The sequence below is a fragment of the Sipha flava genome, unplaced genomic scaffold (genome assembly GCF_003268045.1).
Source record: "Sipha flava isolate LNK unplaced genomic scaffold, YSA_version1 167_pilon_pilon, whole genome shotgun sequence".
NCBI classification, from domain to species: domain Eukaryota; kingdom Metazoa; phylum Arthropoda; class Insecta; order Hemiptera; family Aphididae; genus Sipha; species Sipha flava.
In genome coordinates, this window is record NW_020271856.1 from 478030 (window position 1) to 491357 (window position 13328).

The 13328-nt window shown below is 26.9% G+C and overlaps 1 protein-coding gene across 2 annotated transcripts in view; it reads left to right on the forward strand.

The window, feature by feature from the left end:
- The window catches only part of LOC112679729 (tyrosine-protein phosphatase non-receptor type 9), a 17014-nt gene extending 10098 nt beyond the window's left edge, over positions 1-6916 (forward strand). Inside the window, exons 5-11 of one of the 2 annotated variants that reach the window (XM_025549629.1) lie at positions 4540-4674; positions 4740-4928; positions 5082-5181; positions 5294-5441; positions 5505-5898; positions 5970-6177; positions 6245-6916. In XM_025549629.1, the coding sequence (XP_025405414.1) occupies positions 4540-4674; positions 4740-4928; positions 5082-5181; positions 5294-5441; positions 5505-5898; positions 5970-6177; positions 6245-6471 (1401 nt within the window). In that variant the 3' untranslated portion in view covers positions 6472-6916. Of the gene's footprint in view, positions 1-4539; positions 4675-4739; positions 4929-5081; positions 5182-5245; positions 5442-5504; positions 5899-5969; positions 6178-6244 lie in introns of both variants that reach the window. The other variant, XM_025549628.1, reaches the window with a different exon arrangement.
- Positions 6917-13328: the final 6412 nt, after the last annotated feature.

The following is a 13328-nucleotide window of genomic DNA, read 5'->3' on the forward strand; positions in this document are numbered from 1 at the left end:
CGGTCGTACGGTGGCGGTGAGAGGGGTTCGCGTTTTCACCGGTGCGCGGGCACCGTCGTGTATCGCCGCGCGTATTGACTACTACGCGCGGTTTACAGGGGGCTCAGTCTGTTTTCCGCAGTGTTCTGACGGGTGCGTGCTCGCGGGTGTCGCGCGTCGTTGTGCCGAACGACATTCCGTTTCGGTCGAGTCCCATCCGCGTCTGTGGTGCCGAGCGTGACGGCGACTGTGTCCGAAAACGTACGTACGTGTGTGTGTGTGTGTGTGTGTGTGCGCGCGCGCGCGGCTCTTATACATGATATATATATAAATAAATATTCATATACATAGAGAGAGAGAAAGAGAAATAAAACAAGAACAATACACGAAATAAAATAATAATAGGTAAAAAAATAAACCGTACGGATATTCATTTACACGTCAGTACAACAAAGGAGAGACCCACACACGCTTACGATTAGTAGTGCCGCGTGGGTAATACTATTCAGTCCGGAGGAACCGCTTGGCTACACGACCAATATTGATCCGGTATAGGTTTCGCAGTTTCGTATTATTATTATTACTATTATTATTATTTTATTCATTATTTTTTTTTTGCTTAATGTGTAACAATATGTATTACGAACATAGGCACAATAGGGGTTTTAGCAGCCCTGAGTTCAAATGGAGCACTCCTGTTTTTTTTTCTTCAGATCTATATAATCTATAGTAATTACAGTTAAATACTATTTAATTTAAATTTCAGTACCCCCAATATTTGGACTCTAGTTGCGTCCATGATTGCGAAGTATGGATAAAAATTGTAGATTACGACTCGTGAGCAGGTACGGCGTGAGGGGGTGGGAAATAGAGGCAGTTGCCCAGGGCCCCGCGCCTTAATTTATAATTAAGGCCCTGCGGTTCTGATTTAACTGAACTTAAAATATTTTATTAATATAAATTATAAGACCCAACATTAATTTTGCCCAGGGCCTCGCCAACTCTAGCACCGTCACTGCTCGTGAGATTTGTATAGATTCGGCGCGTCGTAAATATTCTCATTTTAATTATTAATTAGTTTTTTAGTACTATTTTCCCACCTAGATTTGAAGTGATTACTTACCGTTTATATTGTAATTTTACTCTTACTATTTTACTATACTTATAATTATGTAAGGATGATAGATATATATTTATAAATAAGTGCTTCATACATAAAAAATTTTATATTTCCATCTCTTCAGCTAAAACAACTGCTGTACAAATACATCTGTACAAGTATCGTCATCGCGAAAACACCACTACGGCATGTAATATACAGCTTAATCACATCATAATACTATTGTTATCCTGGATAAATATACATATCTACCCATTATTATAATACATTATTAGAACATATGTCCTTATAAAGTATAATTTTTGCCAGTGGTTATTCGAAAAACTTACACTATGCGTTTTCATATTTTATAAGTATAGGAACAAACATTAACTACCTTTATATATAAAGCAATATATTGACATAAAGTACAATCGAAAAAATAATTACAAGTTCTTTGTACATTCTCTTACAAATTGTTAATTTTTCAAATCGTTACTGGAAATTTATTTTTTATTTATAAAAAAATCTATTTCATATACCTACAATTAACCGCAAATAATATTGTATATTTTTTAATTTCCTGGATATTGGATTTAGATTTTTTACATGTTATAAAATTACGTAAGTTCTTAATTTACCAAATTTGTTGTTATGACTGAACTGATCGTATTCATGTATTTTATTTAAAATTTTCTACTTTTGGTTTGTTGTATACTAAAATTTAGTAGCTAAATCGCGTGTAAAATGTTTTATGTATAACTTCAAACTTTTTATATTTCGACGTGATACTACCTCGATAGTATAGCAAATATAATATTTATTATTTGAATTGCTTATTAATTTAGTAAAATTACTATATAGTTTATTTCGGGTTGATAATTTTATCTATAAATCGTTAAAACAACGTTAGGTACAGTTGTTCGTTTATTTTCTTTCAAATATTTTTACAAAACCGTTACTATTTTTTAATTTTTTTTTTTTTTTTTTAATAAAATTTTATATATACAATAAAATGTTAGTAATTTTTCAATTATTTTAAATTTTATAACGTTACGTGTTAATGTTTTAATCATTTTTGTACCATATTAAATTTCGTTTATTTTAAAAAACGGATACATAAGAATTAAGATTTATTAAAATTTTAATTTTGTGTTTATTGACATAATTATACATAATATATACCTAATATCTGTAACTAGTATATTTATTTTGATATGGTGTGTTGATCGTTATCTGTTATAATACTAAGTGCATACTTAGTTATTATATTAATGAATATAGTTATTCATTTTGTTATAATATGAATTAAAAGATAATGTTTCATTAAATCTTATTATACCTATTTTTTATTGTTTAATTTTAAAAATTAGATAGCAATGCATTGTATTCATATATTTGTATACAATCAATACATTTTTATTCGTATGATATTTAGATTTTATAATATTTTATAACATGTACTGTATATCTACTAACCTACCTACTGTAAAAATATTGATGTTTTGAACGTAATTAATTTTGAACATAGCATGTTCAAAATATACAACTTTATTGAATTTGCATCTTATTGATAAAGACTCTAATCATTTAGTGTTAACTTTTAAAATTTAATTTCCTAGTTGCATTTAAAATCTTAAATTTTTAAATGTTACTTAAGTGCCTTGTATTTTTATAAAATTATCAGCGTTTAATTGTATTGATATATATATATGCTTGATATTCCTGACTACAAATTAGAGACTTGTATGGTTTTTATATGGAAGTTATTATATAGGAGTAAAAATTCGATGAAATAATTTAACAAACAATGTTAATCTGCGTCTCATAATATGAAAAGCTAAACTCTCCGAAATCTGCTTTATTTATTTTAAATTATGTAGAATTGAATTAGTTAATATGTTCGCTGTTTTTTTTTACTATGTGATACTATTAATTAATATGAAATAACGTTAGGTTTTATAAATTTGAAATAATTATTATTTTATTTACTCAATATTTGATTTTTAAACTGCATGAAATAAGACCATTCTTTGTTAATGTGTGTGAGAGTGTATGTATATGTATATGTCCAACTAGGATGCGTGTAGGAAGTGATTCTACTATTTTCAATTTTTTTTTTAGAAACTAGTATATTTACAACAGATATTTTTGAAAAATACTAGTATTATATTTATGTTTAAATAAAATGACATGAAGACACTTATTGTATTTATTATATATATATATATATATATATATAACGCTACATAAGTAATGAAGTGCTGAATATTATATTGACTGGAACCACTTTAAGCAGGTTATCGTACTTTATAAGTGGATCATTGACACTCTTATTTAGTTGTACATATTATATTTGAATTGCATTAATCGACACTTGTATAATATTATTTTAATTTTTTTATAACTCATAAGAAAACAATTTTATTTATAAAAATAACTGTTCAGTGTTACCAAGTGTAATTATTGTAAAATAATATCACAGATTATAAATATACTTTTTTTTAAATAAAAATAAATAAATAATTGCTGATTGTATAAAGATCAAGTCATTAATTTATATGCGTGTGGGATTGACATAAACCAAAACAATTATTACCACAAAATTCAAATATACTTTAACTATTTATGAACATCCGAATCTAACTAGAACGTAATTATTGGCACATGCTGTTAGAGCGTGGTAGTAATCCGTTAGTTAAGTATACTCTATTATTGTACCGTTGTTTAAATTTAGAGCCCGACCTTTTTATTTTTCCGCTGCTTGTAAATTATATTATGCGTTTAGTTCCTTTTACGTTTTATCTTAATGCTCTACAGATGACAATTAATTATAAAACCCTAATCTTTCAATATTTATTTTTTTCAAATTTATTTCTAAATTTTTCATTATCACGCAATGACCTAGTTTCACTCTGACCTATTTATTATTACGATAACTTATTATTTTTACTATTCCACGAAACAAGGCATAAAAAATGTTTTCATATGTTTAAAGTATCTATTTAAACTTAAATATATTTTTTTCAATTACGAATATAGTACATTATAGTTATTTATATTATATAATATGATAAAGTATCAGTTTATTTGATTGTTTAATTATTTAATGATATTCTTAAAAAAATCAAATGATTACACTATGCATTGATAAGTATAGTTCTTAGCTCTGGAATGCTAATACGTTTAATTGTAATTTGGATATTTCACTATTAATTTAATGTATTTTTCAATTGCTAGAGTATATTAGTTGTTAAAAGATTTATTTTCCATGCTTTGATCAAAAACTTCTTATGTGAACAACTATCTTTATTATTTTTAGTTAATAATAAATTATAAATCATATTAAAAAAAATTTAACAATAAAGATATGTAATACTTAATTTAATTTTTATATTATTATATCTTATGAATTTACTGATAAAGTTATATTTATTTTTGGTTTTTGGTTTAATTTTCAGGGTGGTTATCCTGCTAAACTAAAGAAAGTTTTAATTGTAACAGCGCCATTATGGTTCAAAGCTCCATTTAAAATACTTAGGTTATTTGTACAGGAAAAGTTAAGAGATCGAGTGTTCACAATCAGCTTACCTCAGGTTTGGGATTTTATTATAACAATTATTGTGTTATATAAACAAATATTTGTGATTTTATTTTATAGTTGATTCAACATATACCTAAGGAATCCTTGCCAATACATTTAGGTGGTACTGTCAACGTTGAACACAGTAAATGGTTAGCTTACTGTTTGAACTACATGACGAACAGTGATAAATATGGAAGTTCGGCTATGTCCGACCACATATGTAATTCAAACAATACAAAAAAAGATATTGGAGCAGATACCAAAGTATGTTAACAATGTAGTATTATTATTTTATTTCTAGAAAACATATCATATTTTTATACAATTTAATATTTTGATTAATATAGTATTTAAAAAGGTATATTTTTATACACATATATATTATTAATATTTTCATATGTGTAATTTATCATTAAGGTGATCAATTTATTAAAAGAAAATAATGTTATCGAAGAAAGTGCAATAGTTCAAGATAACTTATTGTCAGGGTGGACATGCAATACTACAAATTCAAAAGGTAAGCTATGGCTTCAAAAATTAAGTAAAATATGATTTATTTGTTATTTTACTTTTTCTCACAGAAGAAAATTCTCCCATGCCTCCATCATCAGTTAGTAGTGGTTTTTCAGATGACGACAGTTTGCGTTGTGATTCTAGTCAAAGTTTAACTATTAGTCAATTTGTTGAATACGTTGTGAAAAAAAAGAGAGCTGGCCTTATCAAGGAATATGAAGAAATTAAAACGCGTTCACCTGATGGTACATTTAATTCTGCCAGGTATTTGATACTAATGTTTTTTTAGTCATTGAATCATTATTAATTCAGTTTTTCTATTTCTAGAGTTCGGCCAAATTTATTGAAAAACCGTTATACAGATGTGCTCTGCTACGATCATACTAGAGTGTTATTATCACAATCTGAAAAAGATCCCATGTCTGATTATATACATGCTAATTTTGTTGATGGCTATAAACAAAAAAATGCATTCATTTCAACTCAGGGTCCACTACCTCATACATGTGCTGATTTTTGGCGTATGGTTTGGGAACAACAAGTATTAGTAATTGTTATGACAACAAAAGTATTTGAATGTGGAAAAATTAAGTGTGAACAATATTGGCCGCCTGAGGAATTATCTGAAGATCAAATATATCAAAATTTCAAGGTGTCTACTAAATCTCTTAGTCAATTTGATAATTTTGCTGTTACTAGATTGGAATTAACAAACACTGATGTAAGTTGGTTATTCATTTTTATCATGTGTATTTTATTGTACTTTTCATTTAAATTTCTTCATTATTTCAGACAAATGAGATAAGGCAAGTTTCTCATTTTCGTTTTAACTCTTGGCCAGATTTTGGTGTTCCACAAAATGCTGTTGCTATGTTAGATTTTCTTGAAAAAGTCCGAAAATGTCAGTCATCCATGTTACAAGACCTTGGAGATAAATGGGCAGGACATCAGCGAGGACCACCAATTGTTGTTCATTGTTCAGCAGGCATTGGTCGAACTGGTAAAATTATTTATAACTTTTATTTAATATCAACATAAGTAAATATTTACCAAATTAATTTTTTTAGGAACATTTTGTACATTAGATATATGTATTAATCGGTTGGAAGAAACAAGTACTGTAGATATTAAAGGCACAGTGGAAAGAATTAGGTCTCAACGAGCTTATTCTATCCAAACTCCTGAGCAGTATGTGTTCTGTCACTTAGCTCTAATAGAATATGCATTAGCCAATGGTTTTCTTAGTTCTCTTCCTGATCTTAGTGACTTAAAACCACAAGAAGACTCGGATTAATGAACTATTATATAGTTATTAATTGTTCAACGCATTTATTAAAAATATAATGTAATTATGTATACTATTATATACATACTATATGCGTAGATAATCAGAAACGAGATAAGCCCAGTTATGGTCTATTTGTAATCGTTTTCTGACATTACTTTTGTAATATTTTTTTCATAATTTTACTATTATATGTTAAATGATTACTTAAATCAGAAAAAGATAACAGATCTAATTAATTTTTATTGATCTAATGTTTCATATTTTTTAATCAAAATATGATTTGTCCATTTATACTTGGTATAGATCTGATTTTGACCTTCCCCTAACATCTTATATAATGTATTACATACTTAAATATTATGTTAAATAAAAGTATGTATCTTGTCTTTTGCTTCAATCATAAAACTAATTTCGTTATCAAAGAATTTAATACACTTTATTTTTGCATATATAAATTATATTGATTATGTATGAACAATATTATATGTACACATTTTTTTTATCAAAATCCTTATATACAGGAAGTATATAACTTATATCCAAGACTACATTATACTATTGTGAACAAACTATCAATTTTCTGTTGACCATTCCATGTATCTAATTTTTTTAATGTAAATCCTAAATCTGTTGTAATATGTGATAATTATTTTTTATCTATCACAATAAGGTACAATAATAATATGTGTCACATGTGTCAAAATGTGATGTCTTATGTTAATATTGAATTTTTTTATAATCATCTATTATTTAAACTTTTGGTTGTAAACTCTTGTAATCTATTGAAACCATGAATGTAAATGAATAAAATACATAAAAATTACTGATAAATTTGAAAAATTTAAATTTAAACAAATTGAATAATAATATATTTGATAAATTATTTGATTACCACTTGCCATTGTTGTCATATAATAACTAAGTTCAACTTAATAAACTCATTATTCTTAAAAAGCAATTTGTGTTGTCTTGGAGTGAGTGCATAGTATTTTGAAAATTATTTCATATAAACATATAATTGTGTTGATTATTCTTCAAAAACTATAGTTTACTTAAACAGAGATGTTTTTGATTCTTTGCTTAATGGGGGCATGTTATAAGTATATAATGTAAATATATTCAGACATGGTGCACCATGATAGATTATTGTACACAATCCCGATTTACAGGGGCAAAGTATGAATAATTTTAAGTTATCTGAGACTGTAGGTTAAATATAGCATCTTAATGGATAATTTAATAAACTTAAAATATACACCTTGAATATTAGTATTAAGAACATTTAAATCAGTTATCTAGTTAGGTATTTACAATTGAAAACTAATATTAATATAAAATGATAGTTTAAGATGAATAAAATTAATACTAATTGCTATTAAATTAGAATTATTTTAATTAATTATTGCTAAAAAGTAATGATAAGTAAATAGAATTATATTATTTTTTTATTATAATTCAATATTTTATCATAGCGAATAATGACCAGTATATGTTGTATTATGGGTTGTCAAACAGGATATAAATTAAATCACAATAATAGCATATCTACTTTTTCTTTTCCAAAAGATAAATGTATGAAAAAAAATTAATTAATTTAACCCCTCGAAAAAAATTTAATTATTACAAAATATTCAATACTTTATGCCAATAACTTTCAAAAAGATTAAACCATTTCAAAATAGACTTCAGGGATTGGGGATAAAAAAGTGTTTATTCCTATATATTTCACAATGTAATTATTTTAAATTATGAAATTTACATTTAGATTTAAAAATGTGATACTAAGAACATGGTTAACTGTAGGTTTTAATATTTCTTGTATAATTACAACAAAACATCACCAACTTACATTTTGCATTCAAATTAACTGACCAGTAAATTCTTAAAATTACTTATGAAATAATTACTTATTAATAATAACTACAGTTAAAAAGTTTTTATACTAATTAGTTTTATCAAAGTTTACATTATGCTAGCTTATACATATTGTTTATGATATTCTAACTAATAGTTAGACTACAATATTATACAACAATATAATAGTTAAACTATCAACAAATCTTTTAACATGACAATATATTATATAATGTTATGTTATAATTCATTTCAGTTAACTATGCCTACTTTAAAATATATATTGTATATTTGTATATTATCAAAGCAGCCTAAGACTATGATAACTATATAATCTCTATTGACCATTATATTAGTTATATACTAATATATCAATATATAAGAGTTCTATCATCTTTTTCGGGTAAATTTGAAATATCCAAAATTAAGAAAATGGTTCCTATGAGGTTCCATGTTTATTTCCTGGCCCAAAATATCTTTCTAAATTAATTAAAATAAGAAAGTCTACTTCAAAATGATTTTGTTCACAAATTGATTCCAAAAGCATAAAAAAAATAAAAGCAATATTTTTAATTAAATTAAATCCATTTTTCGTAGTTAGGTATTATTTCTATACCTATCTCACATTTTATTCTTATATATAAAATTACTTTCAATCAGGCCCGTATTTAGGGGGGGGGGGGGGTGCACGAGTAGGCACATGGCCAGGGGGCGTCAAGTCTCAGGGGTGGTAAAATATTTTAGCAAAATTTATTTTAGAAATTATGTCGGTACCTAATGAAAAAAAATAAAATAGTATAATTTGATAATAAAAAAAAGTATTGAACGATTTTCATTTATAAGTTATATTTTAATATTAAAGAATCTCGATCATGGATAAAATAATAAGTGTTATATTATTATTATTTATTTTTTTTGGAGGGGAGCATAAATTATATGCTCGGAGGCGCCAAATTTTTAAATACGGGCCTGCTTTCAATATATGTTGATTTAAATGTACCCTAAAAATATTTGCGCAGATGAAATTAATCCAGAATCTATTGAACTTTTTCTATATCCTGTTTTGTCCAAAAACCAGAATTTTTAATACATATGGTATAATATTAAGTTCATCACTCTTCCAAATAATTGGAAATAGGAAGTATTTAAAACTAATATTACATTTTATACAATAAAATCAAATGAGAATGAACTCGGAATTTATGTGGAAAAAACAAATAATTCTGGAATTAATTTTGATAATGAATATCAAATGTAAATTACCTATATAATATTAATTTTGATATTTAAGATTTATTTGTGAATTCAAAAATTGTTTCATTGGATGACTGGATTTCAGTTTTAAAAATTTTTAAGTATTAAAAAAATTTGTTTAGATGATATTTTAGTTGAAGAATTTGGTGAAATACCTAACTTTTGAATGTGCAGATATGGTCTTCCAATATCGTTGGAATTATAAAGAACTTATATATAATAATAATAATATCCCATTTATATTTTATCAACTAAAAGTAAAAGTATATTTTATGAAAGATTGAGAATTACTTTTCGTATAAAAAAATCAAGGTTATCTGTTGTAAACCCTACAAGATTTTTCTTACCACCTATAAAGAAAAATAAATTAGATTAACTAATAAAAAACATAATACTCAAAAAACAATCTTAAGAACAAAACATAGAATTAAATATTTACAAAAACAATTAAATTATGCTAAAGAAAAACTAAACAATCCATCAGATTTTTTCAGTTGAGGGTTTAATTATTAAAAATCATTTAAATGATTCGCAATCAACTATGATTAGAGAAATAATTATGGCTAGTCGCTATAAGAATCTAAAAAATCGTCACTATTCTGAAAACTGGATGTTATTATGTTTATTATTCAATATCCATTCTCCTGGAGCCTATTGTTTTCTCCAAAAGCAAAACTTATGTCTTTACCGTGTACTTAAACTATTCGCAAGTATTTGTCAATAGTTAAAACCAATTATGAATTTGATCTCCAGTTTTTTTATCTACTTAAAAGACGAATATCAAAATCAAAGACATGGAGTTCTTTTATTTGACGAAATTTCTTTAGGTAAGGCCTGTATGTAAATACACGGGATTTGATATATTCAAGTTTAGAAGATATGGGAAGAAAATTAAAAGTCTCCGAAAATAATAATAATCTTGGCTTAGTGTTCTTCATTCAAAGCCTAGATAGCTAATTTTCTCAACCTATGCAGTGTTTGCTTCTTATAATTAAGTTAAATGTAATAGTTACCAAATATATATTTGTTTTATTATTTATTAATACCAATAGTAATATTAAATACAACAGTCTTAACATACGTAGTTAGGATCGTGGCTTGTGCTGAACTAATGTTATTTGTTTTCTTATGCAATTTTTCCCTCCTGCTTCCTTCCATTTCCTTTCAAATTGATTATGATGGACGATTTGAACATTGATGCGTTATTTGAAGCACCAGTCAACAAAAAAATTCAGAAGCTCCGCCTAAAGAGAGTAACGGCACTGAGGAAAATTCACGTTAACACAAATCTCATGAAAGTAGTTACCGTTCTAGATTTTGGCACGGGAAAAGTCGCGTAAGCGTATTCGGTCTAACCGTAAATATCTTCAAAAATGTCGTTCCAGAGATAAACATCGTAGTGATTCCAGAGACCAATATGCTTATCGGTGGTCTAAAGATATACGAAGTCATTCGTGGTCTCCACCTAGTCAAACCACCTAAATATAGACCACTCTTACCTCTCCTCGTTATGGTAGGAAACAATCACCTCTAACCTATAATAATATCTATATTTTAATTTTTTTATTCTAAATATTTACATTTTTTACGCATTATAATGGTCAGAAAAACAATTCCTAGTTTTTCTTATACAAAGGGGAATATCGCATATTGATCAAATTCACTATGTTCTAACTTCTTTTTGTTTTATGCTACATTGAGTATATCTCCTTCTAGTCTACAATTTTGGCTGATGATCGGATTTTTTGAGACTGATATAATCGGAAACTGATGGCTTGAATTTTTTATTTCTATTAGTGCTTTTGTTGTGTTTTTTAATTTACGTTTATTAACAATTGTTGTGCTTAGTACCTGTCCCGTAAATTCTCGTCTAGTTTGTCATTGTCATTTTATTTCCAGTAGCTTGTGTATATACTATATGCGAATTTACAATTGCAAGAAAATGAAAAAAAATTTTATGCTGACAAATTTTACTTTTACGATTTATTTGGCATGATTTTTTATTTTGATCCAGTTTATCCACGCAGTTCATATTTTGATTATAATTTTTCAAAACTTTTAGACATGGTATCATTAAAACTGTTCCATCTTTAGCATATATTTTTTTCAAAATAATTATCCATCCATTATAAATAAGAGCAAATAGGAAATAAACTATCTGTGTAATAAAATAATTGATTTTTAAAAATGTATCTACTTTTTATCTAGATGAATTATAATTATTTTTTATCTTTTATAAAAATTATTTTATTTGAGCTTATTTTTATCTTTATCTAAATAGATATTATATATATACTAGCCGACCCGTCACAGCTTCGCCCGTGATTGGTTGTTTATTTTGCCTTCGGACTATGATATGTAGAATTTTTTATTCAAATATTATTGTTTAATGTGATCGGCAAGTAAATATAAAAAAACGGTTAATGAAAACGAATTGAAATTTTTCTAGCGTTACAAATGATAAAAATAAATACAGATAAAAAAGAAATAATTTATGGTTGATAAAGAATTTGATTGAAGTTGATGAAGAAAAAAAAAGAAAAAAAAAGAATTAAAATAAGAATTTTATAAGACTTCTGAGTATATGATGTTTTTTGTTAAAAAAAATCTAAAAAAAAAACTCTTCCTTGATGATTCATTACGCTTTCTGTAATAATATTAAAAGCATATTTTTGATCATTTACTAATTTTGGTAAATTGATTTCTACAAATTCTTGTAATCGGTTATTATAATAAGAACGCAAAATTGAGAATTCAAAAGGATCAGATGCATTTTCATTTCGAACAGGTGAGTTCATTCCAAATTCAGTTAAATATTTTTCAAACAGACAAACAACTTAATCTTCTATTTCAATCAAACCTCTGTTAAATATTTCATCAGAAAAAGTAAATTGCAAGTCATTTAATCGAGTGCGCTCTGTATGAAGAATATCTTCACAAAAATCATTTCTGAACAGTTCCCACAAAGATTGAGGTTCGGACGTTGGCAGAAAACTATGATTATTGCGAATAATTCTTTTAATTTTGAAGGACTTTCTGAAAAAGTTGCCTCCGCAAGAGTATTTTTCCATTGCTCGTCATTTTCTAAAAGCTCAAGAGCAAAACAGGTAGCTTTAAAAGTCGCGTGAATAACCCCATCAAAGGCCTTTATGCTTTCAAATGAAGTAGGACCTTGTACATAATTTAGAATCAATCTTAAATGGAAGCACTCACTTTGATTTGGGTGAATCGTGTAAATTCTACCAATGGCTGTGTCCATTTTTATTTCTGGCCAACTTGGAACATATTTTCCCCGTCTTCTCTTTAACCAGCCTCTGCTATCATCCCAGGTATAATAAGAAGGAACTTCATGAAAGAACCGTGTTTTCGCAAAATCATCATGTGAACACAGTTCAAAAAATGCAGTTAGTGTTGTTTTTCTTGGATTTTCAATAACTTGATGAAGATTATTAGCATTAAAGAAAACACACTGTCCATTTTCTAGATGAAGAGCCAAGTGCTGAACTGTCGGATCTCTATCACGAATTTCAAAATTTAAAATTCTCCAAAAAGCTTCAGAAGTACATATGTATCGACCATTCAAATAATTTGTAATCTCATCGTTTTCACGATTAACAGAAAAAGTAGCTCTGTCTGATCCTTTATTAATATATTTACATATGTATTTTATAGCTTTAACCGAATGACAGTATTCTACGTTAATATGCGCATTAAAGTACCTAGATAGCACTGGACAATACGGTACAACCCAACGG